This window comes from Camelina sativa, chromosome 8, assembly GCF_030686135.1.
Source record: "Camelina sativa cultivar CO46 ecotype springtype chromosome 8, ASM3068613v1".
NCBI classification, from domain to species: Eukaryota; Viridiplantae; Streptophyta; class Magnoliopsida; order Brassicales; family Brassicaceae; genus Camelina; species Camelina sativa.
Window position 1 is genome coordinate 4,761,660 of NC_141887.1, and position 25,558 is coordinate 4,787,217.

The 25,558-nt window shown below is 33.2% G+C and overlaps 8 protein-coding genes across 12 annotated transcripts; 7 read left to right on the forward strand and 1 right to left on the reverse strand.

Annotated features, from left to right (window-relative positions):
• The first annotated feature begins 341 nt into the window (after positions 1-341).
• Positions 342-2,045, forward strand: LOC104706241 (uncharacterized). The gene is made up of 2 exons (XM_010422414.3): positions 342-1,356; positions 1,452-2,045. Exons 1-2 carry the CDS (start codon positions 1,219-1,221, stop codon positions 1,773-1,775), a joined length of 462 nt encoding a protein of 153 aa, XP_010420716.1. The 5' UTR covers positions 342-1,218; the 3' UTR covers positions 1,776-2,045.
• A 197-nt stretch (positions 2,046-2,242) lies between these two features.
• Positions 2,243-4,517, forward strand: LOC104706242 (3-dehydrosphinganine reductase TSC10B-like). Its single transcript, XM_087461619.1, has 3 exons — positions 2,243-3,450; positions 3,606-3,753; positions 4,108-4,517. Exons 1-3 carry the CDS (start codon positions 2,914-2,916, stop codon positions 4,410-4,412), a joined length of 990 nt encoding a protein of 329 aa, XP_087317745.1. The 5' UTR covers positions 2,243-2,913; the 3' UTR covers positions 4,413-4,517.
• Positions 4,518-4,542: 25 nt separating this feature from the next.
• On the forward strand, positions 4,543-7,263 carry LOC104706244 (DEAD-box ATP-dependent RNA helicase 58, chloroplastic). Of its 3 annotated transcripts, none has more exons than XM_010422416.3 (10): positions 4,543-5,029; positions 5,121-5,214; positions 5,310-5,423; positions 5,527-5,640; positions 5,762-5,866; positions 5,974-6,132; positions 6,310-6,378; positions 6,461-6,550; positions 6,628-6,768; positions 6,844-7,263. In XM_010422416.3, the coding sequence occupies exons 1-10, from the start codon at positions 4,755-4,757 to the stop codon at positions 7,105-7,107; spliced, it is 1,425 nt and encodes a 474-aa protein (XP_010420718.2). In that variant the 5' UTR covers positions 4,543-4,754; the 3' UTR covers positions 7,108-7,263. The 3 variants fall into 3 exon arrangements, 2 of the variants coding, with proteins under 2 accessions (XP_010420718.2, XP_010420719.2); XM_010422417.2 differs by having other exon boundaries at positions 4,706-5,029; positions 5,314-5,423; XR_015563835.1 differs by having other exon boundaries at positions 4,712-5,029; positions 5,946-6,132.
• Positions 7,234-10,307, reverse strand: LOC104706243 (glucose-1-phosphate adenylyltransferase large subunit 1, chloroplastic). Its single transcript, XM_010422415.3, has 15 exons — positions 9,933-10,307; positions 9,706-9,819; positions 9,449-9,619; positions 9,277-9,369; positions 9,122-9,205; positions 8,981-9,036; positions 8,791-8,884; positions 8,583-8,695; positions 8,423-8,495; positions 8,262-8,342; positions 8,072-8,158; positions 7,875-7,979; positions 7,685-7,791; positions 7,514-7,574; positions 7,234-7,421 (listed from the first exon to the last, which is right to left on the reverse strand). Exons 1-15 carry the CDS (start codon positions 10,155-10,157, stop codon positions 7,320-7,322), a joined length of 1,566 nt encoding a protein of 521 aa, XP_010420717.1. The 5' UTR covers positions 10,158-10,307; the 3' UTR covers positions 7,234-7,319.
• Positions 10,308-10,706: 399 nt separating this feature from the next.
• On the forward strand, positions 10,707-11,630 carry LOC104706245 (putative GPI-anchored protein At5g19230). Its single transcript, XM_010422418.3, has 2 exons — positions 10,707-10,890; positions 10,996-11,630. The coding sequence occupies exons 1-2, from the start codon at positions 10,812-10,814 to the stop codon at positions 11,502-11,504; spliced, it is 588 nt and encodes a 195-aa protein (XP_010420720.2). The 5' UTR covers positions 10,707-10,811; the 3' UTR covers positions 11,505-11,630.
• Positions 11,631-16,786: 5,156 nt separating this feature from the next.
• LOC147939676 (exosome complex exonuclease RRP44 homolog A-like) lies at positions 16,787-18,044 on the forward strand. 3 transcript variants are annotated; one of them, XR_015563393.1, is made up of 4 exons: positions 16,787-16,941; positions 17,194-17,362; positions 17,440-17,535; positions 17,770-18,044. XR_015563393.1 is itself a non-coding variant. In XM_087460731.1 (4 exons), exons 2-4 carry the CDS (start codon positions 17,269-17,271, stop codon positions 17,845-17,847), a joined length of 258 nt encoding a protein of 85 aa, XP_087316857.1. In that variant the 5' UTR covers positions 16,787-16,941; positions 17,194-17,268; the 3' UTR covers positions 17,848-18,044. The 3 variants fall into 3 exon arrangements, 2 of the variants coding, with proteins under 2 accessions (XP_087316857.1, XP_087316856.1); XM_087460731.1 differs by having other exon boundaries at positions 17,780-18,044; XM_087460730.1 differs by lacking the exon at positions 17,194-17,362 and having other exon boundaries at positions 16,793-16,941; positions 17,780-18,044.
• Positions 18,045-18,183: 139 nt separating this feature from the next.
• Positions 18,184-19,275, forward strand: LOC104706248 (putative GPI-anchored protein At5g19230). The gene is made up of 2 exons (XM_010422421.2): positions 18,184-18,491; positions 18,609-19,275. Exons 1-2 carry the CDS (start codon positions 18,413-18,415, stop codon positions 19,112-19,114), a joined length of 585 nt encoding a protein of 194 aa, XP_010420723.1. The 5' UTR covers positions 18,184-18,412; the 3' UTR covers positions 19,115-19,275.
• A 3,141-nt stretch (positions 19,276-22,416) lies between these two features.
• On the forward strand, positions 22,417-23,429 carry LOC104709229 (putative GPI-anchored protein At5g19250). The gene is made up of 2 exons (XM_010425878.3): positions 22,417-22,603; positions 22,795-23,429. The coding sequence occupies exons 1-2, from the start codon at positions 22,525-22,527 to the stop codon at positions 23,301-23,303; spliced, it is 588 nt and encodes a 195-aa protein (XP_010424180.3). The 5' UTR covers positions 22,417-22,524; the 3' UTR covers positions 23,304-23,429.
• The last annotated feature ends 2,129 nt before the right edge of the window (positions 23,430-25,558 follow it).

Genomic DNA, 25,558 nt, shown 5'->3' on the forward strand with positions numbered 1-25,558 from the left:
TGATCTTGTGTCTTCGAATTTAACATTAACCGAAATGTTTTATTTTAACCAGTCGTTACAAAGAACAAACGTCACTCGTCACGACAAGACAATAGATTGCGCGCCCCTTGGTGCACTCATTCATAACTTATACTTGTTGTATATATTTCTTTTGGTTCAAACTTATCTTTTTCATTTATCTTCTTCAGTTTGTGGCTATACTTTGCTTGCACCTTTCTTTTCATATGATCTCAAGAGACTTTAAGCTACTCTTTTGAAACGTAGTATGGGTGAGGAGATAAGGTTGTTCTACGACCTCTTTTGTTCATATATCCTCCTTTGAAAGGTCAGCAGTTCCGAACATGCAAATTAAATAAGCAAAAAGACCACCAAGATGAATAAACATCATCATATATTATTATACATATATAGACCATCAAGCTTCATTTGGGAAATCGTTTTTAATGAACTATCAAGTAGGATTGGTGTCTGACCCTACTTCACTCAAACACTATCCCCAAACCATATCATATCAAATGAGTTAAGATTTTCTCTCTCTCTCTCTCTCAATCTCTCTGCCAAATCCAAATTGATCATTGTCCATTTCCTCAATTGCCAACCACAGACTGTCTTCGGATGTGGCTGTTCTATGATCTTATAGCCATAACAAAGATTTCCTTAGGCCCTATTGTAGATAGTGTTTCTTTTTTGCCAGTATCATGATAAGTAATGAAAACCAAGTGTAACTAAATGAGTATTAAATTGGTTCAGTTCGATTATTCAGATTTTGTTGATAACCTATTAGTAGTAGTAATTTGGTAAATATATCAAAGTTTATGGTCAAATATGAGAAGTTTAGTGTTAAAAGGTAATAAAAACAGAGTGAATATGGGTTGTGTTGTGTATGAGCTTTGATTCTATCTTTTTAAAAATGTAACAACTGGATAACATCAATACACAACCTCCTCCTTCTGTCCTTCATGTTGTGTTGAGTGGGGACTTAGCCAGATTAGATTTACATTGTTAAAAAAATCTCTTTCTTTTCTCTGGACCCACTCTACCACCCACATGCTCTTCTCTCTCTCTCTCTCTAAATGCCAACTCTCTCTTGCCTATTTATCTGACTCTTTCAACATTCCCTCGAACTCCACTTGAAGCAAAACCAAAAATAAATTACACAAAAGACTTTGTTTCTACAGAACAACAAAAGTCTTGAGACACTTGAAAGCTAAGATATACATGGCTATGGAGTTAGAGCTTGATGATGATGTCTTCTTTGCAGACATAAGCAAACAGATCTCTCTTCTCATCACGGATGAAGATGAACAGCTAAACCCTGTTTCTCTTTCCTCCTCCTCGCCCTCTCTTTCATTCCAGGTTTGTTCCTCTTTCCATACATACACTTACTTCCTCTCTATATGCATCCCTCTCCCTCTCTCTAACTGTGTTTCTTGAAAATTTTGTGGGAACAGGGTCTCTTCAGAGGAGGTTACCAAACGGCTCCATATATGTATCATCAAGAACAGAGCAAAGGGACTGGTGTGTTCATCCCTAAATCTTCTCACCCAAGGAGAAGACCTCATCACCATCAGAAGCAAGGTAAGTATAGTTCCTTCAACGCCAAGCAACAACACTCTCTTCAACAAAACAGACAAGAGTACTATCAGCAGAATCATGAGAACGCAAGAAGTACTCTCACCACTCACAACAACAACAACAAGAGAAACATGAACACTAGTGTCCATGCTCATATCCCGAGAAGAACCTACGGAGATGCATCATCTATCTACACTTGATTAAATTTTAACAAATATTCTGAAAGAAGATTCATGATTCAGTGTGATCAATTCTTAATAGTTAAATTAGATGCATAAGATTTATTTGTTTTGTAAATCAGCGAATAAATAAAGGACTGTATAAGGAAGGTCTTGGAGATATGTTCCAAGTTTGTTCTTGCTTTTTTATTATGTAACTCTTTCTTGTTCATCATTTTAGAGATTGACTGACTTTATTTTTTTTTGCAGTTTGTAATCTTTTAAGGATTGAATTAAAATTAAGTATGTGAATTTTCTTGGTTGATTACAAACAAGATTGATAGAGGGAATGTGTGAAGACAAGCCCCATGTGAAACTAGCAAATGTTCCATGTCTCTCTCTCTCTCTCTCTCCAATCAATCAATGTCTATGGGACATCACAGACGAGTTTGCCACACTGTCTGAATAAAAAAAGAAGAAGTCAGATCTACTACGAAGTCCAAAAGACTGTCACAAGCTCACACACACCTTCTGTCTTTTGCCACTCACATGCCCATCTCTCTCTTTCTTTTTCTACTTCTCTATGCCATTATTAAAAAAATCTCCTTATTCTTTTAGTATTTCTATTTAGAGTAAAATAATATGATGATGAAGCTTTCCATAAAAAAATCACTTGTTTTTCATAATATATCACATAGTCTCACATTAATTCTTTCTTTCTTAAAAAAATTTACAAAGAAAAAAAAAAGTTTAAATAATATATCATAAGTTTTCTAGTTATTTCTTCATAAACATACTTCACTTAAATAGTTAAATACTTGTAAGATGTCTTTATCTACATGTAATTTAATAACAAGTTAACAACCAAATCTCAACACAAAAATTACATATACAAAATTGTATCCGATGGAGATTCAGATTCCGCTACAACATTTTGTTGTTTATTGCTATAAATAAATATTTATTTTTATTTAAGTTATAGTTGGCGGTCGGTGGAAACAATACAAGAAATTATTGTCGTTAATTTAGTTCAGTAATAGTAAGATTAATGTTTTCGGTCATAAAAGAGAGTTTTTTTTAATTCTATTGTAAACACTCATTAGTTAATTTAATTAGATTTTTGTTATGACTAATGAGTCTCTTAATCATCTTCGATTAGTGTGAATTGAAGAGCGTTACAATGGCGGCAATTTATTCTCTCTTCCTCTTCTTCTTCTTCTTCTTCTTCATCACTCTTCTCATCATCTTAGCATTGATCGTACGGCCAAGATCCGTCAAGATCGCTATCAAATCTCGCCACGTCTTCATCACCGGTGGATCAAGCGGCATAGGTCTAGCTCTCGCTCATCGTGCCGCCGCCGAGGGAGCTCGAGTCTCAATCCTCTCTCGCTCAGCCGAAAAGCTCGACGAGGCCAAACGATCCGTCCAGCTAGCCACCGGCGTCGAGGTCGCCACGTTCTCTGCCGACATCCGCGATTTCGACGCAGTCTCGAAGGCGGTTGATGAATCGGGGACGATCGATGTGTTAATTGTGAATCAAGGCGTGTTTATTGGGAAGGAGCTTGAGAAACAGAGTCACGAGGAGGTTAAGTTGATGATTGATGTGAATCTTGTTGGGAGCTTCAATGTGATTATTGCGGCTTTGCCTGCCATGAAAGCTAGTAGGGAAGGTCGTGGTCCTGCCTCCATTTCTCTTGTCTCGTCTCAAGCCGGCCAGGTTCGCCTCGATTCATAGTCTCCTAGTTAGATGAAGGAATCACTCTTGATTTGTCTGTGAAGCCCTTGTGATAGTTTCTTGAATTTGTGAAAGAACTTGCGGATGCGTTTTCTTGGATAGCCTTTGTGATGTATTGTGGTTTTTAATCTTTTCAGGCAGGTATCTACGGTTACACTGCATATTCAGCGAGCAAGTTTGGGCTTCAGGGATTAGCACAAGCGTTGCAGCAAGAAGTTATTTCTGATGACATTCATGTGACTCTCTTGTTTCCTCCTGACACTGATACACTCAAGTTTCAAGAAGGTAAGACAATCCAGAATCTTTTTTTTTTTTAACTTTTTAAAGATCATTATTACATCATGGGTAAAGAAGTATAGAGCATGAAACACTTAAGCTAGGATCGTGGATTGTCATTTGGGCGTCTCATTATACTGATGAGATGACTCAGTTGACTTCTAGATTAGTTGCAGTTCCAGTCCAACCGGTTCAGTAAAAATAGTCTTTGTTTTTCTCTTTAAAAAAGTAAAACATTTGCCTCCTTGTGTGATTTTTTATCTTGGTAAAAATTGATTACTGCTCTGCGTTCTATTTAGTTCATTATAAGTAATTCAGATTCATTTTGAGAGATTATTTGCTTTTTCTTGTGTTGACTCTCAGAACAGAAGAAGAGGCCCGAGCTGACTTCCATCATAGCAGCATCTTCAGCTTCAATGAAAACCAAAGAAGTAGCCAAGATATGTCTCGATGGTATCAAAGCAGGAAAATCCACAGTGACATGCCATTTCATCAGCTTCTTACTATCTATTGCGAGCGCCGGCATGTCCCCTCAGAGATCGTATTGGCTCGCTTTCATTGAAATTATGTTTTGTGGCTTAATTAGACTCGTTAGCTTGGTTGTCCAGTGGCAATGGTACAAAACCATAGAAAAGTGGAACACAACAAAAATAAGTAGAAGCAAATAGTAAAATTATAGCTTTAGGTCATCATACTATATGTATGTTTTTCATATGAACCACTAAATGTATATGAATCAGGCTTTTATGCAGTGAACAGGTTCATGTTTTGTAGTTCCCACTTGAGACTTTTGTGTTTGCAAATTCAATACCAACATTATCAGAAAATAAGCATTTACTTCAACAAATGAATTAGTGAAAATAAATTGTAAAATTTTTCCTCGAAAAAAATTACTAGAATTTTAAAAATTAATAGTTTTATTTTATTTTTAAATTAAACAAAAATCATTTAATCTCTTTTTATCTAAAAAACCTTCGTTTCGGATTTGTTTTCTCTTTCGGAGCTCAACAATGGCGTCACAGCTTCTTCTCTTTGTTCCTCATCTCGCTCTCATCCCTAAAGCCTCAACCTTTCATCCTTCCCTCTTCTCAACACTAAACTCCAGTTTCTTTCACTCTACTTCCGCAAGGAAAGCTCTCAAATCCTCCTCTGATTCTCGAATTATTAACCTCCAAGCCGTCGCGGACACTTTCTCTGAAATCGAAAGCAACAGTGCCAATGAAACAACTGCTTTGACTCTACGTCAAATCTGCCAAGGTTTTGTGCCGGAGCATATTTTGCACAGGTAAGCTTTCGTTTCACTTGCTTTTGATTTTGAAAAGTACTAATAAAAATCGAAACTTTATTGATTATATTTTTGAAAAAATGGTGTGTAGAATGGAGGAGATTGGGTTTGTGTTACCCACAGACATACAAAGAGAAGCTCTACCTACTTTGTTTACAGGCCGTGACTGCATCCTCCATGCTCAAGTCCTTTTTCTTCTCATCATGCTTCTCTCTTTTGATTATCTGTTTTGAAACTTTTGGTTAATGTTGTTATGTTTTTTTTTTTGGGGTAATCTTAGACAGGTTCAGGCAAGACATTGACTTACCTGTTACACATATTCTCTCTTATTAATCCTCAACGATCTTCTGTGCAAGCTGTAATTGTTGTACCCACTCGAGAGCTCGGTATGCAAGTAAGTGAACTAGTAGTAGTAGGCATTGGTTTTGAAATCTTCACTAATCTGACTTGATGTTTTTTTGTGATATGATTATAATTTGTTGCCTCTTTGGGTTTAGGTTACAAAAGTTGCTAGAATGTTGGCTGCAAAATCGGATTTTGATGTGAAAGGATGTACAGTAATGGCTCTCTTAGATGGAGGTACGCTAAGAAGGCACAAAAGCTGGCTCAAGGTTGGATTTTAAGATCTTATTAAGTTAGATAGATTAGGTTGTTCAAAAGAGTTTTTTTTTTTTAAGTGTTTTAGTCACTTCTTCTTGTGATTTAGTTCAGCAAATTTAACTTTTTTTTCAGGCTGAGCCACCAGCGATTTTGGTTGCTACGGTAGCAAGTTTGTGTCACATGCTAGAAAAGCACATATTTAGACTTGGCTCTGTGAGAGTTCTTGTTTTAGATGAGGTAAAAACTTTTTTCTAACTGTATTGTACTGTTCAACTTAATTATCCATAGAAAAATGATTTCGGTTGTTCTGACCCAGGAATATATTTGAACGGTCACTTTGGTAGGTTGATTTCTTATTCTACTCTTCAAAACAAGTTGGTTCTGTGCGGAAGCTTTTGACATCATTTTCTTCATGCGATAAACGTCAGACAGTTTTTGCCAGTGCTTCCATTCCCCAGCATAAACATTTTGTGCATGACTGTATACAGCAAAAGTGGACAAAGGTTAGCTTATGAAATGTTTCTTTTACATCTGATTTATGTTCGGGCTTGGTTAATGAATCAAATGATTTGTGGGCTACTGTAGAATGTACTCATGTAGATACCACCCCACTTTACACTTGGCAATATAAAATCTGAACTAGGGACTCAAGTCAGTTGTATTTCCTCATATTTCTGCAGAGGGATGTTGTCCATGTTCATGTTAGCGCAATCATGCCCATGCCTTTGTGCCTTCTTCACAGATTCGTTGTAAGACTTAACTTCTTAGCATCCTTCCACTTCTTTTGTCATGATATTAATCTATAAGTACATCTAACCTCTATTTTGGCAGATGTGTCAGAAGACAAATAAACATCAAATGCTGCTTGCCTTGTTAGAGTCTGATGCACCTGAATCAGCTATAATTTTTGTCGGGGAGCAGGTATTGGAAGCATCTATTTCCCTCCTAACTTAACTTCATCTAACCATTTAACACCCTTTTCTGTTTCTTCTTTTCAGTCTGAGAAGTCAAAAAAGGTTGGAAATGATCCATCGACAACTCTACTAATGGAATTCCTTAAAACTTCATACAATGGCTCGCTGGAGATCCTCCTACTAGAGGGGGACATGAATTTCAATTCACGAGCAGCTTCACTAACAGTAAGTGGTTCTTTTGTCTGCGGATGCTAATCCTAGATGTGTGTACTTGTTACTAATCTTCATGCTTTCCTATAGGAAATCAGGCAAGGAGGAGGTTTTCTTCTTGTTTCTACTGATATTGCAGCAAGAGGGATTGATCTACCAGAAACAACTCATATCTTCAACTTTGATCTCCCACAAACGGCTACAGATTATCTGCACCGAGCTGGAAGAGCTGGTCGAATACCCTTTTCTGACAAAAAGTGCATCGTTGCCAATCTGATCATGTCGGAGGAAAGATTTGTCTTGCAAAGATACGAAAATGAACTTATGTTCAGCTGCGAGGAACTCATTTTGTAAGTACAGTATTACTTATACCAGTGCAGAAAATTTGTCTTATTTGCCACATATACGGTTGAGTCCAGACACCATCAGTCTAATGTAACTAAATAGTTAGATGGGAAGAGTGTATGAGAAGTGTCATCATTATCAAAGAAATTTTATTTAGTTTTGATTCTTATGCTCTACATTCTTACTTTTTAGTTCTCACAGTTAAAACTTAAAAGGTATCATCATATCACAACTCCATCTTTAATTACCGAATTCTTCAAGATTACTGTAATGCCGGATCTGATGTAAAATCCATCGGATGACCTATCTGCTTCTTGTATGCCCTGCAAACCATAACATTAGTGGAATTAGATTAGTAACCGTAGATATGTACATCTGATGGATCCATATTTTCCTAACTCAAAGATAATTTTACCTCTGAGTTTGCGATGATTACATTCTTCCCAACTCTAGCATTCTTGTCTATTATGCATTCTCTGCAGAGAAAAGGAGAAGGTATAAACAAAAAGGAAGAAAGGAATGGGGAAACTTCACAAATGAGAACTGTTTCTAAGGTAAACCATGTAAAGTTTATAGTTAGTCTTACTTAATTTTTGTGTTCTCTCCTATTCCAACGGGAACCTTTCCCTCAGCAAGCAGTGCTGCAACTTCTGCTTCAGTTTCGTAAAAGTCTGCCCCAAGCATCACCGTGTCCTAGAGTTTCCATACATTTTAGATCATTATACAATCTTAGAGTCTAGTCCTTTCATTCTTAGAAAGATACTTGTTTTGCCTACCTTTAACTGAACGTTACTGCCTACTCTTGATCTAATTCCCACAATGCTGTGCTCAATCAAGCAGTTGGTTAAGAAGCTTCCATGAGAAATGATTGAATCAACGAGCTTCACATGTAATGAAGTCGAGAGTTAATCCTGAACAAAGTGGGCCAAAACCGAAATGTATGGAAGTAAATATCATGGCTGGTTTTATTTACCTTAGAGCTGTCTATTTTTGATGGTGGCAGGTTTCTCCTTGATGTATAGATTGGTTTCGCTGCGTCGTAGAAACTAAATGCCGGCGGCTAAAAGGTATACATGTAGACGAATGTGATATCAATACGAGTATATATTATTATGAACAATATCATGGGAAATAGAGTTGTCCCTGAATATATTCGTCCTTACATGCTCAGTGAGGGCGAGATTTGCCTCAAAGAAAGATCTTATTGTTCCTATATCTTCCCAGTAGTCTTTAAAGAGATAAGCCTGCTCAAAAGATCTTGTTATTCCTTGATATAACGTTACTCATTGAATGAACTTGTGTGCTTAATCTGAATGTTACTGACATTCATATAGAATTCTTTAGCTGAGAAGGGTATAATCTCTGAACCAAAGTCGTTTGCCGTGGGGAAACGCCATCTGATTTCAAAAACAGTTGCAAGATATGATATTTGTTTTGCATCGTTCTTAGAATGCAAAGACAAAATCTAGAACTAATGGTGTTACCTCAAGATATTCAACAGTATTTCTTTCTTGAAAACATAAACTCCCATTGATGCTATGTATGGTTTCTTTTCAGCTTCCTCCTTGGAAAGTCCTAAAATAGTTGTGTCTACTGCCTAAGGATACCCCGAGGTTAGAACAAATCTTCAGGTTTTGTTCTGAGATGCTATTATTGCTGAAAAATATAATCCCCCAAGTTTTTCAAACATACCATTGCTTTCAGTTCGTCTCCTTTAGGTTTTTCACTGAAAGAGAGAACTCTTCCTTTGTCGTCTATCTTCATAAGACCAAAATCTGAGGCACGTCTACCATGTAACACAAAAAGGGATTATAAGAAATCATGATCTTTGATTCAGCATAATAAGTTGGGAAAATTGCTATATATACTCTTTTGCATTCACCTGTCATCTATTGGTATGCAGGAAATGCTAATATCTGCGCCACTCTGCCGATGATCCTGAAGATTTAAGTAGACATGGTTGGAGTCTCTGAGAGTAACTAACTCTTGATGAAAGACATGGTTTCAAGTAATCTTGTCTCACCTGTATAAAATCCATATAATCCATCCTATAGAGGTGATCTCCAGAAAGGATCAACACATCCTCTATGTCCTTGCTCCTTGCATCCTATGAAAAGAATTGTTGGACCGCTTGTCTATTCATGTGAAGATAAGTTAGTTATAGAGTCTTATTCCTACCTCGAAAAGCCAATGGAATTGCCGAACTGCATCTGCTGTACCTTGAAACCACCTTTTACCAGATTCTCCTGGCGTTTGAGTGGCTGCAAGAACCTGAATTTTTTCAAACAATTGCCTCAGATGTATGAAACCAGCTTGGCTCGTAATAGATGATGAAGAATGAATGTGGAACCTCAATATAGCCATCTCCAAAGCCAACTCCATTGGAGTTGTAAGCACGGGCTAAATGCCTGTTCAATGATGCTGAGTTATATTGTGTGAGTATGTATACTTTGTTGATTCCACTGTTGATGCAATTGCTCATTGGTACATCTATCAACCTATACGCTCCGCCGATAGGGACCTACAATTCACACATATTCCCGATTAGTTATACTTTTGTGGCACGAAAATCAGTATTGGAAACTTTGCAGCAGAGAAGCAACTAACTGCAGGCTTGGCTCGACGTTTTGTGAGAGGAAAGAGTCGAGTTCCTGCTCCACCTCCAAGAATAATGGAAGCAACTGTCTTTGGATCTCTTTTCTCAGTCTCAAGTTCTTGTGCCTGGAGGTTGTTGACATAAGCAAATGCAGTGCAGGGACACATTTGATGAGCTTGAAGATTGAAGAAGAAGATTGAGAATAGAAAGCAGAAGCTAAAAGTTTGAAACTTTTTACCTTGATCTCTCCAGCCACACTATTTAAAGACATTGAAACTCTCGTAGAGAAGTTAGTAGAAGAAAATCGAAGTCGAATATTTGGAGGCTGAGCCCAGTTGAGCTTCTTCCCCATGAGCTCACCATTGCAGAAGCTGCCAAGCTTAATGTGCCTAGTTAACCCCCTGGAGCTGCGTAGGCAGCTTGGGGCAGAGAGGGAGATTCTGCAGTCAGCAGAAACCACCATTTTCGCAGGAAATATTTGGCTCTAGAAAGGCTTGAGGAGAGGGGGAGATAAAAGAGAAGAGGAGAGAGTTGTGCATGAAACTGTCTTTTAGTTGATTTTTTTTGGAAGGATTTGGTCCACCCTATCTTCATTAAGTCACATACACCACCAGTTTTTATTTTGTATTCAGATTTTAAGACATTGCTCTTTTGTCTTGATCTGTCTTGCAATGGCATATTCTTCTTCTACTCGAGACTTATGTTAAGAAAATTCAAAATCAAAAGAGATTTTTTTTTTTCTTCTTAGAATATATACTTTCTCAATTTAGTTTCTTCTAATCTCATGCCAACATGCCATGCAAAATGTAATTAATGGAGATGGTGTAAGCGAAGGACAAAAATTCAAGTTTGTTGCTGATGTTATTTTGTATTTCTGAATAAATTAATAACCTTAGAATAAACGTTTGTTAAAATTCAACTCATAATTGAGTTGTTGCCTAAAGAAGAAAAAAATAAGACTCATAATTGAGTGAAGAAGAATAAAATAAATCCCATTAGAACTAAACAGAAGCAACGACTTTGAAAGCAAAGGGACCATAACATTCTCATAAATAAGTGACAGGTTCATCATCACCAAAACAACTCGCCAAAGAAGTAAGGAAGAACCTCTGCATCAATGGCGACTTCGAAGCTCCATCTACTCTTTCTTCTCTCAGTCTTTTTCTCCCTTCATCGTCTTGTTCTTTCCGACTCCGGTAAGATCTTCTTGATCAAGAAACTTAAGTTTCTTGATCTCTTTTGTTTACTAAAATAATACTTCCGATTGATATATTTTAGTGGTCTGTTTTCGAGATCCACAGATGAAGAAAATCTTCTTAAAGTATTCAACGAATACAGAACATCACTAAACCTAAAAACGTTAACAAAGAACAACAACGCAGACTGTCTGGCAGACGAAGTCGCAGACCAATTCAAGAACCAAACCTGCTCAAACACCAATGGATTCGCCTTAGTCCCCGGAACAGATCCTAGAATCCCAAACTTCCCTAACCTCCTCGCTAAGTGTCGCCTCAGAACAACCGTAATCAGAGACGGCGAGATAATGAAAGCTTGTGCTCCTGACTATGATCCGATTCCTGTCTTGAGAAATTTCACCCTTGTCGTAATCAAGAACTTGAATGATTCCAAGTTCACTGGAATTGGTATTGCCAAAGGTGGTAACTGGATTGTTGTCATCCTCACTACAAACACACGGGAAGGTGGCTATTCTTTGGCCGCAAACTCATCAGGAGCTTTTGCATTCGGAGTTAATGGCGTTGTTGTTTCTTCAACTTTCTTGTTCCTTCTCTTTTGTTTCTTCATGTTTTGAGTCCCATTTTTTTTTTTCCTCCACGTTTTTAAGTCACCTCGTTTTCGTTGTTTCTTATTATATTGTGAAATGTGATAACGTTAACGGTGAGAAGAAAAATATTGGAGTAAGTCCCCTTTCTTGATAGTGTTAATTTTTTCTTCTCTCTCTTTTTAATTAGAATATACTTTTCGCAATTTAATTAGTTTTTTATCTCATACCAATGCAAATCTATATAATAATAACAATTTGAATAAATACCAATAACAATTGTGATTTTTCGTAGTACCTTTTCATAAAATATGTATATATTTTTTTGATAGAAAATTTCAATGGTTGCATCTTTCTAAAAAGTTGCGTCTCTTACAATCAGTTGTGTTTATTCAAATGTTCACATCTTTATAAATTTATATATAAGTGACTTCCCATCATTGTATTCAAATTTTCTTTATATTTGTATTAATTATAAGAGAATTTTATAATTTTGACAGAAATTTTTTACAGTTGTGTCTCTCTCAAAAGTTGCGTCTTTTGAATATAGAGTTGTGTCTTTTACAAACAGTTGTGTCTATTCAAATTTTAACATCTTTATAAATCTATATATATATAACTTCTCATCATTGTATTCAATTTTTTTTTATATTTGTATTAGTTAAAACAGAATTTGTTAGAAATGACGTTTCATCACCATGAAAAAGTAATATTTAATTATATTCAGTCTCTAGGTATACATCTTCATAAATTATTAATTTTAATATATTAAAAATATATTTTAGCCGTTTAATTGAACCATTACAATATTGGTATAATTAATATTTAAGATCATGTTACTTGGATAAACTATTCATAAATTATTATTTATTAGTTTTAAATAACTAAAATATATTTAAATGAATTGTTGTAACCTTTTAATTACACCGCGGCAAATTTTGTTTACTTAATGAACCATTAAAACTTTTGATTTATCGATTCAATTTTTTTGGTAAATTTGATATTTATGGTTTTGTCTACAATAATAAAATATATTTGAATAATTTTTTGTTTTCGTTTAAGTAATCTTAAGATACTCTCTTTAACCATCTATTCTCGAGGGTTATCATTCTATTGGTATGAATCCAAACCGAAATTTTTGTTTTTAGCTGTTAAAAAATGTGGTTCAAGTTGGTTTTTCAGAAAATGAGAGCATATTGGCTCGTATATGTTTGGTTTTTTTTTGTCACAAGTATATATTTTTCTACTCCATGCTTTTTGATTAGAAAACTAATTGTATTATAGAAAACAATATGGATTTATATATTTCTATTTTTTTTTTAAAATATCTGTTTATGAAATATCAAGGTAAAAATAAAAATAAAATATTAAAATTCGTTCTATTATATTTTCTACTGTTGGGAATATTCAGTTTATTGGGAGATAGAAAACCGATGATCAACAGAAAAATTGACGGTTGAGATGATTGTCCAATAAACTATCTTGACGACAAAGACTTATCTACAACTTTATATAGATTAAGGGAATTTGTATATATAGTTCTAGTCATAATACACTCAAATTGAAATCTTAACAACAAAATATACTGAATATGAAATATTTTAAAAGTTTGAAAAGGTTTTGGATTCTGACTGCCAAAAAAAAAGAGGAGCGTGTGAGAGCAATGAACCTGATCGTCCTTGGCCGACCATCTTCCTTAGACGCGCACATTGTGATGCTACATCATACACCTAAATAATATTGTTATAAGTTTAACTATTATTGTTCCCCTCTAATATTTATTACATTATTTATTTATGTGTGACTCGGGATAATTAACCAGCATCTTAGGCGGAGAAAAATAAGTAGTAAGTACATTCAATATTGGATTAACTATATATATATATATATAATCTATTATAATTGCCAAAATGTTTAATGAATATAAGTTGTTTTATATAGAAATATGTTTCATCTATAAAACGATAGTTGTTTGTATTATATATTCATTTACAATACTGCCTTTATGAAAATAGATATATTCTTTTTTTATATGAATATATAACTGAGTTTTGATTCAAGTAAATAAAATATGTGATAATTTTTTGTTTAGTTATATTCAAATTTGAGAGTGTTGGTAATTTTCTTATTGATTGACTGAATAGTAATATTAATATTCATTTTTCATGAAGTAAAAATTGATTTTGGAAATAGAAATATGCTTGAGTTATGCTAAAAAAATATAAAAATAATTAATTTAAATGAATTTAAACAAAGCATTATGTCATATTAATAATGGTCCTCAGTTAATATTTTTAATATTTGTAATTTATTATATGATTATTTAAGAAATCTATAGTGTCTTATACAATGTATTCATAATTTTATCATTTAAAACAAAACAAAAAGAAAGAAATTTAAAAATATAATCATTTACATATCATATTTGACAACAAGAGAACAAGTTGTAATGGTTCATAAAATATACAAAAATATGACTGCAAGGTTAAGAAGAGAAGACACGACTGTAGATTGCATTTATTCATTTTTTTAGAAATTAAAAAATATTTACGAAAAGTTACTACAAAGAGACACAAATAAAATGTTACATTGAAAAGATGCGAACGAAAGGTTATGAATAAAAGCGAACGAAATAACACAACTGCAATGTAATCTCATGGCAGTTAATCGTAAAAATTTGTTTAATTTGGTATGTGTACTGTGTAGCATTGATAATTATTTATTTAATCATATGTGAAGGTAAGATTATTTTTTAAAGTATATTTTTCAAATAAAATATAAAGAATTTTTCAAAAAATTGTATGTTTTTGAAATTTTATTAAATAGTTTAAAAATTCTAATAGTTTAATAAATAATTTTAATTAAAAAATTTTTGTAATAAATATTTACTAAAATGAGTTCTCAGCGATATACTGGGGCTCAATACCTAGTGTAATTAACGGAGATTTTGTTAAATTCAACTAATTGTTTATGGTTGTGAGAGAAACAAAAATAGAATGGTACGACTTCTGATCATATACCAAAGTATAAAAGATCATAACTACACTCATAAATTTGAGTGAAGAAAAAAAATCCTATCAGAATGTTGAGTTTGGTTACATGTTTTGCGTGGCATCAAATCGAACGGACAAGAACTAAAACCATCCACATTGGTTCAATTAAACATCAATTTTTTTGTTCAATATCATCCTCTCTCTTCAACCTAATTAATCATGGATGAATTATCTGTATAACCAAAATCAATAATATAATTAAGATTATAGCAGTATATTTGAATAAATTAGATAAATACGATGAAAAGTATGCAAAATTACTGTTTTAGTATTTAAGGGATAGTGGTGATGGTGGAGGGTGGTAGTGGCCTCAGGCCGGTGACCGGAGAGGGTTGCCAGAGGTCGGCCACCACCGGAGGGGGTGGCTGAAGAGGGTAACCGGAGGGAGTGGCCGGACATAGCGGCCGGAGGTGGCGGCCGGAGAAGGTGGCCGGAGGTGGCAGCCGAAGAGAGTGACCGGAGGTGGCGGCCGAAGATGGTGGCCGGTGATGGTGGCCAGCGGAGGTGGTGGTCGCCGGAGGTGGTGGTCACCGGAGGTGGTGGTGATGGTGGCCGCCGGAAGTGGTTGTATGGGGTGAGGATGGTGGTTTTAGGGGGTGGAGAGGGTGATGGTAAGGGAGGTAGGGATGGTGGTGGTAGGGAGGTGGAGATAGTAAGGGCAAGGATAATATAGTATATATTATAGTTTATATAGAGTATATTACTTATACATGGTTAAAGTAGTTATTTGTTGAATTATAGTTTTTTTGTTGGTTATAGGGTGCAATTCCCCATTAATCAATAGTATTAAATAAATTTTATATTTTAGAATAGTTGTTTAATAACTTTCAACACCTTAATTCACTAATTTTATATGTTATTCTTATTTTTTATATGTTTTTTTGTTTGTTGTGATTATCTTATATATAAAACATTATAAATATTTAGATCAAGCCACCAACTACAATCTGTTACAACCAACATTAAAATAGAAGTGACAAGATACGGTCATACAGTTGAATTTTTTTTTCTTAAAATCATATAGAGATGAAAAATATGGATAATTATTAATAAAACAAATTAAAATTGTATATTGGGGTTGTTTGGAATATCAATTTTGAAATTCATAATTGTTGGGATATAAATAGTTAAAATAACAATTATTATAATATTTTCTGTTTAAAAGATTTTTTTTCGTTTGTCCACATCAGATGAAACAAATATCTATTTATAAAATATGATAACCGATCAATGTGGTATAAAAAAAATGGTTTACTAGTATGATTGAAGAGTTAACACTAATAATTTCGAGATCCAATCATTGTCTTTCTCCCATGTGATTACACATGATGATTCCATTCTTCACCTTTCGTCACTAGTCCAACATCCTTATTGTATACTATATTTCAATTGTTTAATTTTTAATTCAACGTCGTCATCTTCAACACCCTTATTTCTACATGTTCAATTGTTTAATCTTCAGTTTTGAATTCAACACGTCCTAAATGGTCTAAGAAGAGACATATTTTTAATAAACAAAAAAACGAAAACAAAAAAAACCCAAGCAACGACTTTCGAAGAGTCGAGAAAGCAAAATGAACTTAAAATACCACCGGTGCAGTGGGCTAGTGGTTTAAGTGCACGAGTTGGATCCTTGTATTTCCTAGTTCGATTCCTGGTGGGAGGGATGCTTTACGCCATGTCATAAGGTATTAGCAAAGACTAGTCCTGGACCATGGGGAAGATTAAGGCCCAGGCCCGAACTCCTCCTAGTTAACAAAAAAAAAAAAAATGAACTTAAAATCTCATACATAAATAACAGGTCTCGATCAATGGCGATTACGTTGTTTACTAAACTATATTTGTGAGTGACTGAGTGACAGTAAAGTTAAAAAGTTCCTAGGAGAAAAAACTTATTTAGGAATGTTGGTCCTTATCTAGATCTCTAACAGACCTTCTTAAGCTTTACAAAAAAAAAAAAAAAAAATTGGGCTTTTATTTTGAGGCCACATACAAATGTATCATAAGTATGTCTCAAGGGCCGGGCCTGTCCATGGGTAATAGATCTTATATAAGACCATCTTTAGTGGGAAATAATCTTTGGGGTATTCTCGAAATTGGGCCCCAAAATCCTAATTAAAAATCCATTTTCAAGTAAAAAATGAGAATATCGTTATTTTGGGAAGGAATTGAACAACCACCTGAGTAACGCGACGTGGCGTATCTCCATTGGTAGACGCATAAATATAAAATATATATTTTTTTTCCATTTCTTCTTTCGTTCTTCGCGACTCTCTCTCTCTTCTCTCTCTCTTCTCTCTCGTTCGAAACAGCGATGGAAGAGGCGATTTGTCGGAAAATCTGGAAATTCAATCGATTCACAGCGATGGAAGAGGACGGCGAGGTCGACCGGCTAACAAATCGGCGAGATAAAGGTTCGTCTTATCATCTATTTATTTGGTGAAAGAGAGCTTTGCTTTAGGGATCTTCGGATTTGGGATTCAATTATTGTGATGTGTAGTTTGTAATTGTGATTGCTCTGTTTTATAGTTGTAGTTATATATCACAAGGAAAGATTTTTTTAATATATTATAGAAGTGATGAACTAAGCCCAAATCTCAAATCTTTAATCTCACTTGACCATAGAATCAATCATTCATTCTTTGATTTTTGTAAATATGGGGAAGTTCGTGAGAAGACAGAGAAAGTGTAAATATGGGGAAGTGTAAATATTAAGAAAGAGAGACAGAGAAAGTGTAAATATGGGGAAGTTCGTGAGAAGGGGTTGGGTAGTGGCGTGTGTGTTGGTGTTACTGATGTCGACTCATTTTACATCCCCTATCCGGAGATATGCCGGTAAGTGAAAATTACTCTGTCTTCCCTTTGTTTTCATCTGCTAGATGTTATAAACTTGTTTCTTTCCCTGGTTGTAGATGTCTTTGTCCATAGGTTACTTGCGGCATCATTAGGAATATATAAGCTTCCAACAGTGTTCCAAGACAGGCCTCAACTTACTAGCGTTGCTGATAGTAAGAGTCCACTTACCCTCTGTGGATTATTCAAGGGTTTATTATTTTCCGGCATCTTGAGTGCTCTGACAAAATTTGTAAACTTAAGAGTCTTTTGTCCCTTTCCTGATGTGACGATAAGGAGAACATGCTAAAACTCAACTTTTCATTTTTGTTATCTTAAAGATCTTGGATGATGATCGTCGTTTACTAAAGCACCGGAGTTAAGTATTATAATTCATTGACTTGTTTCAGATTTGTGCAGGTATGGAATCGCCACCATGTCTTGTCTTTAAACAGTATTCACATGGAGGTAGTAGAGCCTCAGCCTAATCGACCAAAACTCCAACTCACTCTCTTGTAAAACTCTCCAACCTTGTAGTTTTACTTTCACTTGTGTACCAATGTCAAGAGTTTAGGTGGTTTTACGTTTGTTACCTCTTTGTGTTCATTATCGAAGTCAATGACATTGTATCATCATTTATGTTATCTATAGATGGATGTGAGTGGCTGTGCATCAATTTTGGTCATCTGATTTCTTGACCATATGCTTTTACATTATATGGATGTAATACTTGGTACAATATTTGCCTTACAAATGGGGAGATGGGGAAAAATATAGACTTGCATATTGGTACAAATGCAATCAGAAAAATCTATCAAGCATATGGAGGGATGATTTTGTATAAATAATATAAATAAATAATTTATAAAATTTTGTGAAATTTTGTAAAATATGTTTACTATTCTGAATTTTGTAAAATATGTTTAATATTCAAAGTTTGTAAAATAACTTAACAAAATTCTCTTTTAAATAAGAAGTGAAGATTCATCACAAAAGAAGAACACTCACCAAATTAAAGAAAGTAAAAGAACCTCCTCCTCTTCTGCATCGATAATGGCGGTTTCAAAGCTCCATCTCCTCTTTCTTCTCGCAGTCTTTCTCTCCCTTCATCGTCCTGTTCTTTCCGACAACGGTACAACTAAACTATATACTTCCGATCGATTGAGATACCTAGTGGTACCGTCTTTGCTTCATCTAATAAAATTTAATTGGTTTTTTTCTTTTTATTTTCTGTTTATGAAATCTACAGATGAAGAAGATCTTCTTCTTGAACTATTCAACGTATACAGAAAATCAATAAAACTAACAACCTTAAGAAAGAACGAAAACGCAGAATGTTTCGCAGACGAAGTCGCAGGCCAATTCAAGAACCAACCCTGCACAAACGTCACTGGCTCAGCTTTAGTCCCTGAAACAGATCCTAGGATCCAAAATCTCCCTAACCTCCTCGCTAAATGCCACCTCAACACAACCGTAATCAGAGACGGTGCGGTAATGCAAGTTTGTGTTCCTAAGCATGATCAGAACCCTAACTTGACCGATTTCAGCGTTGCCGTATTCAAGAACTTGAATGATTCTAAGTTCACTGGAGTTGGTATCGGTTCTGAAAGTGGTGGTGAGTGGGTTGTTGTCGTCCTCACTACAAACACATTCGAGGGTGGCTATGCTATCTCAGGAGCTTTTGTATTTGGAGTTAATGGCGTTGTTGTTTCTTCAACTTTCTTGTTTCTTCTCTTTTGTTTCTTCATGTTTTGAGTCTGTTTTTTTTTAAGTCACCTCGTTTTCTTTTGTTTCGTAATATGGTGAGAATTTGATAAATTCTTACGGCATTAAATAATAGATTGGAGCAAATCGCCTTTCTCATAGTTTCCTCTTACCGATTGTGATTGACTAATTAATAAACTCCTTTTTTATAACCCCTAAATCCCATACGAACAAGAATGAACCGTTAAGTACTCTGCTTTGGTATTCAGGTCGAGTTCGAATATGGATCGTTCGGGTTCGGTTTCTTCAAGTACACCACCAGTTTTTGTTTTTATTAAGATTTTAAAACATTGCTATTTTGTCTCGATCGATCTGTCTTGCAATGGCATAGTCTACTGGGAGACTTTTTCAAAGTTGAGAAAGAAAATTATGTTAACTTTTTCTTCTCCTTTTTAATTAGAATATACTTTTGCAATTTAGTTTCTTATCTCATGCCATGCAAATATAATTAATGGAAGTTGTTAAATTCATCTAATTAATGATATTTAAATGTAAATATCATTAGACAATAAAAGCTTAGGAATTACATGAGATAGTGTATACTTGTGGTTTTTAAGACTTTGCCAGAAAAAGAATAAAAAACAAAACGAAAAATATTTATGAAATCGACTACAAAATCATCTAATTGTCGATATATAGTTATGATTTGCGAGAAAAAAAAATATCTATACTATTGTAAAGCAAGAGTATTCTCTAGATTCAAAATGGATCATGACTTTGTTTTGGTAGGTTTTTTATTAAAAATGATTAGAGAATTACTTAATTTAATTTAATTAACCTATAGTTTCGATTTTGACAAATGACCATTATACCCTCGGTCCATCACTAAAAATTAAGTGGGTCGGGACGCGGATCCTAAATTACCCGAGAACAAAAGAAAAAAAATCTACGAATCTGTTTGTACTCCAGATTAATCATTTTTGGATCATGTATATTATTTGATTCAAGAATAGTTATTCCTGTTGCCAAACAGAGGTGTAATCCCTATAAATAAGAAAACTAGTATCTGAATATTTAATGGCTTCAGTAATATCAAATATTAACTACTACCATACTTAATCCCTATAATTATTACGAATATTAATAATAATGAGAAATCTTTAATACTTATTGATTGTGATTTTGTTGCTTCCTAAATAATCAATAGATTAAATACGAAATTGTATATATATGTAAACTTATTTGATTTGCTTTTATATTGTGAGATATTTACGGAAACAACAAATCAATTTAATACAATTAAATAAAAACAAATCATCATTTAGTTTAATTTTTTCAATATTTCCAAATTAAATAAAAACAAATCATCATTTAGTTTATTTTTTTCAATATTTCCTTAACGAAATTATAGTAATTAATTATGATTAGTATATATGGAAAAAATAAAAAACGCAGAAATTATATATATGTAAAATTGTGAACTAATTTACAGAAAATATGTATTGTATATCCCACATCGACTAAATATTGAGGAATATGGTTCATAATCACTATAAATATATGACTAATATGTTTTGAGTACAAATGAGCAGGAAACTTGATTTATCAGATATCCAAATTTAACAGTTTAATTTAGTTATATATTTGAGCATATTTAAACTTTTAAAAAGTAAACATATTATAATATATTTACGTTCTTAAATAAGTTTAAGATATTATAAATATTTAAATTTTTATAGAATGTTTAAATTATTATAAATATTTGAATTCTGTCGAAAGTTTAAAATATTATAATATATTTAAAGTCTATAAAAATATTTAAGTAATATTAATATTTTTATTCTTAAAAAAGTTTGAGTTAAACCCGTTAAACATGTATTTTTATCAAACTATAAATTAAATTGGTTTTTTACAATTTTACTGAGATTTGATATAACAAATATTAACTTCTAAATGATAACTTAAATATACCTAATTTCACTATAAATACAATGGTTTCCTAAACATTGAAGTATCTCACACTAAAATTTAACAAGCAACTTCTCCTCTTTTGACGACAAACCAAAAGAAAGCAAAACTCATCCTCTTACAAAACTATTATACAATATTGCGGTTTGTCTATCCTTTTACAAAACTACTATCCGATATTGCAGAGTGTCTATTCTCTTACAAAACTACTATCTAATATTGCGGTGTATCTATTTCCGTGAAAAGCTACATTCTACAAATTACTTACTCTATTAAGATTTTTAATTTACTGTATAACCCCTAATATACAAATAAACACTATATAAACAAAGAAAATAAGTAAAATAAAAAACTAGATTACAAAAATACAAATTACAAAAAAAAATAACTAACAAAATATATAATCTCGTGCTGTAGCACAGGGTATCACCTATTATATATATAGAATGGTACAACTTCTTTCATACCAAAGTATAAATGGTCATAAGACTCATAACTACACTCTTAAATTTGAGTGAAGAAAAAGTTAAATTGTTTGCGTAGCATCAAATAAAGTGGACAAAAGTACTAAAACCATCCCCATCGGTTTATCAATTGAACACCATACGTTTTGTTTTAATGTACTTTTTACATTTTATATCATCTTCTTTTAATGTGGTTTTTAATTGATCGACTTAATAATTCAACATCTGATCATTTAATTAAACATTTTTATATTTTCAATGATTTATTATTTAATAAAACTCAAGATCCTACCTAACTGACAATTTTTATTTCATATTCTTATTTACTTTTATGTTTTCTAGTTTTTGTAATTATCTTATAAAACCTATAAACTATTGTTATGACTTTTAAATATTTGATCAGAGAAACATTTAAGCAGAAGTGATAAAATACGGACGTACACTTGATTTCTTTTTCTTGGTTTCATCCTTTATTATTATTTTTCATTACAAGTAAAAAAAAACGAGCAGTAGAGATACTTATTAATAAAACAACTTAAAGTTTATATTTTGAGATTTGCGTATTAAATTTTGAATATAGAAAATATTTTTTTTTTCATTTTCCAAATCAAATAAAACAAATATTTAGTTATATAATATAAAAAATAATGATTTATATGGTATAAAAACTAGTTTATTATGATTTATTCAATCAATCCTAATGATTTCACAGCATCCAATTTTTACATGCTATATTATATGACATTGTTTTCTTCCTTGTAATCCAACATTCAACTCCAGATCATTCAGCATGATTATTGTACATATTCAATTGTTTAATTCAACATTATCTGTATTCAATTGTTTAATTAATTATTTTTAATTCAACACGGTCGTTGTAAATGATCTAAAAAGACAATTTATTTTTCTTAAACCGAAGCCACGACTTTTGAAAAGTCGAGAAAGCAAAATGAACTAAAATTTTCATAAATAAATACGCAAAGAAAAAGAAAAAAGTGAGCAAAGAAGTACGGAAGAACCTCTGCATCAATGGCGATTTCGAAGCTCCATCTACTCTTTCTTCTCTCAGTCTTTCTCTCCCTTCATCGTCCTGTTCTTTCCGAAAACGGTAACCTCTTCTTGATTTTTTTTGTTCTTTCAATTTCTAGGTTTCTTGAACTCTGTTGGTTGACCAAGATCTAGTTTTAAAAATCGTCTAATCTGTTTCATACAAGCCTAGAGATCTCGATCAATGGCGATTTGCGATTGAGATGCTTATCAATTTCTTTTGTGTGTGTTCTGTTTTTTTGAAATATACAGATGAAGATGATGTTCTTCTTACAGTCATCAACAACTACAGAACGTCTATAAACCTAACAACCTTGATAAAGAACGAAAACGCAGAATGTCTCGCAGACGAACTAGCAGACCAATTCAAGAACCGACCCTGCACAAACACCAGTGGCTCAGCTGCAGTTCCTGGAACAGAACCTGGTTTCTCAGACTTCCCTAAACTCCTCACCGAATGCCGACTCAACATTACAGTTACTAGAGACGGTGTGATCTTGCCGACTTGTGTTCCTCACCTTGATCAGACCCTTCTCATGAACAATTACACAAAGTCACAGTACTCCAGGAGTTTGAATGATTCTAAGTTCACTGGAATTGGTATTGGTTCTGAGGATAACTGGGTTGTTGTTGTCCTCACTACAAGCACACCCGAGGGTAGCTATTCTCCGGCTACTAACTCTGGAGCTTTCCCAATCACATTTCATGGCCTTGTTTCTTCGAGTTTGTTGTTTCTTCTCCTTTGCTTCCTCATGTTTTGAGTCCCGTTTTTTTTTTTTTTTTTTTTTTCCATATTTCAATGACCTTGTTTCATTTGTTTTCATAATATGTTGTGTGGTTGTTGTGAATTTTTATGACAATAGAGAGAAGAACAATATTGGAGCAAATCGTTTTTTCCTTCTACTACTTGTGAATGAGTTAATAAAATCTTACGACAAACAAGAAACGGTATAAATCTTCTTATACTAACTATACCGAGAAGTCCATGAGAATATGGCCTCATAAACATAGCACATATTCATTTTTAATGTCAACAAGAACACCTATCGTATTGTTTCTTCGGGATACTGTAGTTAGTGATCAACTTATTATTTACACGACCAAGATTCTTCTTCTTTTTACATTTTGCTTGTTGGAAATCACATATGTATCATATGAAGATTCTATAAGAAACAACGATTAGTCTACTCTAGGTTGCTCCTCTAATTAGAAACCCAATCTTTAAGCTAAATATTATTAGATGACTTTTTTTTGTAGACTATCAACGCCATTTGTGAGCTCATTGTCGAGATTAGTGTATATATTTTAAGAAAAAGGACACATAAATATAATCATTTTTTATCTACATATTGAAAGATTAATTTCTTGTCAACGCCCAGTCGAAGCCAAACAAACCTATAGACGTGAGAGGAGCATGTTGGTTTGTTGCAGCAATAGACCGACGGCACATATATTGTGTGCTTGTAGGCCACTTGTATAAAACCCAAGAAATTAGCCCATACTAGAAAGGCCCATGAGTTTTACATTAAAAGTGTAAAACATTTTGTCGGCACAAGTGTTTTTAGACTTTCGAATTTTGATTATTTTCACAGTTCACTTCACAGAAAAAGTGATTGATTGGTAGATAATTTTCTCCTGGTCTGTGAAGAAGTGTGATGGATTTCAAACTAAAAAAAGTTTTACAACAATTTCAAATCATTTACAGTGTTTAGAGGATTTTCTTACTTAAAAATAATAATTTTTTCTAAAATCAGTCAGTCCAATTTTTCGTGAAGTCAATATGTCGTTTTAATTTTTCAAAGAAAATATAATCATAAAGAAGAGATATACTTACGAAAACGATAGCACCATTCCAAAGTTAAAACCTCAACGGATCAGCTCCTTGTTTATTGAAAAATTCTTGGGTTCACACCTCTAAATTCACCAATCAAAATACAACAAAATGCCAAGTCATATCATATTTATAAAATAAATCAAAATTAAAAAAAAAACAAAATATATTAAGGAAACAAATTCTGTAGAGGTTTTTATTAAGAAAAATATATTGGTTTAGGTTTTTAAAAGAGAATTAGGGTTAAATTTTACAACTAAACAAAATTATATGTCGGTTTGGGTTTACAAAAAAGTGGTTAGTGTTTAGATTTTATAATTAAACGAAATTATACGTCAGTTTGGGTTTACAAAAGAGTGGTTAGGGTTTAGATTTTATAATCAAAAGAAATTATATGTAGGTTTGAGTTTTACAAAAGAGTGGTTAGGGTTTAGATTTTATAATTAAACGAAATTATATGTCGGTTTGGGTTTACAGAAGAGTGGTTAGGGTTTAGATTTTAAAATTAAACAAAATTATATGTCGGTTTGGGTTTACAAAAGAGTGGTTAGGGTTTAGATTTTATAATCAAACGAAATTATATGTCGGTTAGGGTTCACAAAAGAATGGCTAGGGTTTAGATTTTATAATTAGATAAAATTGTATTTCAATTTGTGTTTATAAAAAAGTGACTTCGGTTTAGATATTATAATTAAAAACTACAATATAATGTTTAGAATTAATAATTTTAAAATTAATTGATATACATAATTTGTTTCTTAAATTAAAAATTTGTTTCTTAGATTAAAAATTTGTTTCCATAATTGAAAAGGGGTGAATAAGAGAGGTTCACCCATAGGGGTGAACCAAAGAATTGTCCTAAGCTAAATTATAGGCTTCAGAATTCAGATTTATTATATCAAACAGGAAAAAAAGAGGAGAGAAACATATATGAGCGTACCTATATATATTTGGGTTTCATTGTAACAAAAACTAACATATTAAGTTCAAAATTAGTAATATTCATACAATGCGAGAGAAAAATAATGTTTGATGTTTTTTATGCATTTTATTGTTTATGGACTAGTACACTATTTTCTGTACTTTTAATAAGTGTATTTTGTGGTCAATTATTGTTTTTACTATTTACCGGCCCACTCTCTGACTCAGTAGATCAAGTCTTTAGTCAACATTATGATACAAATC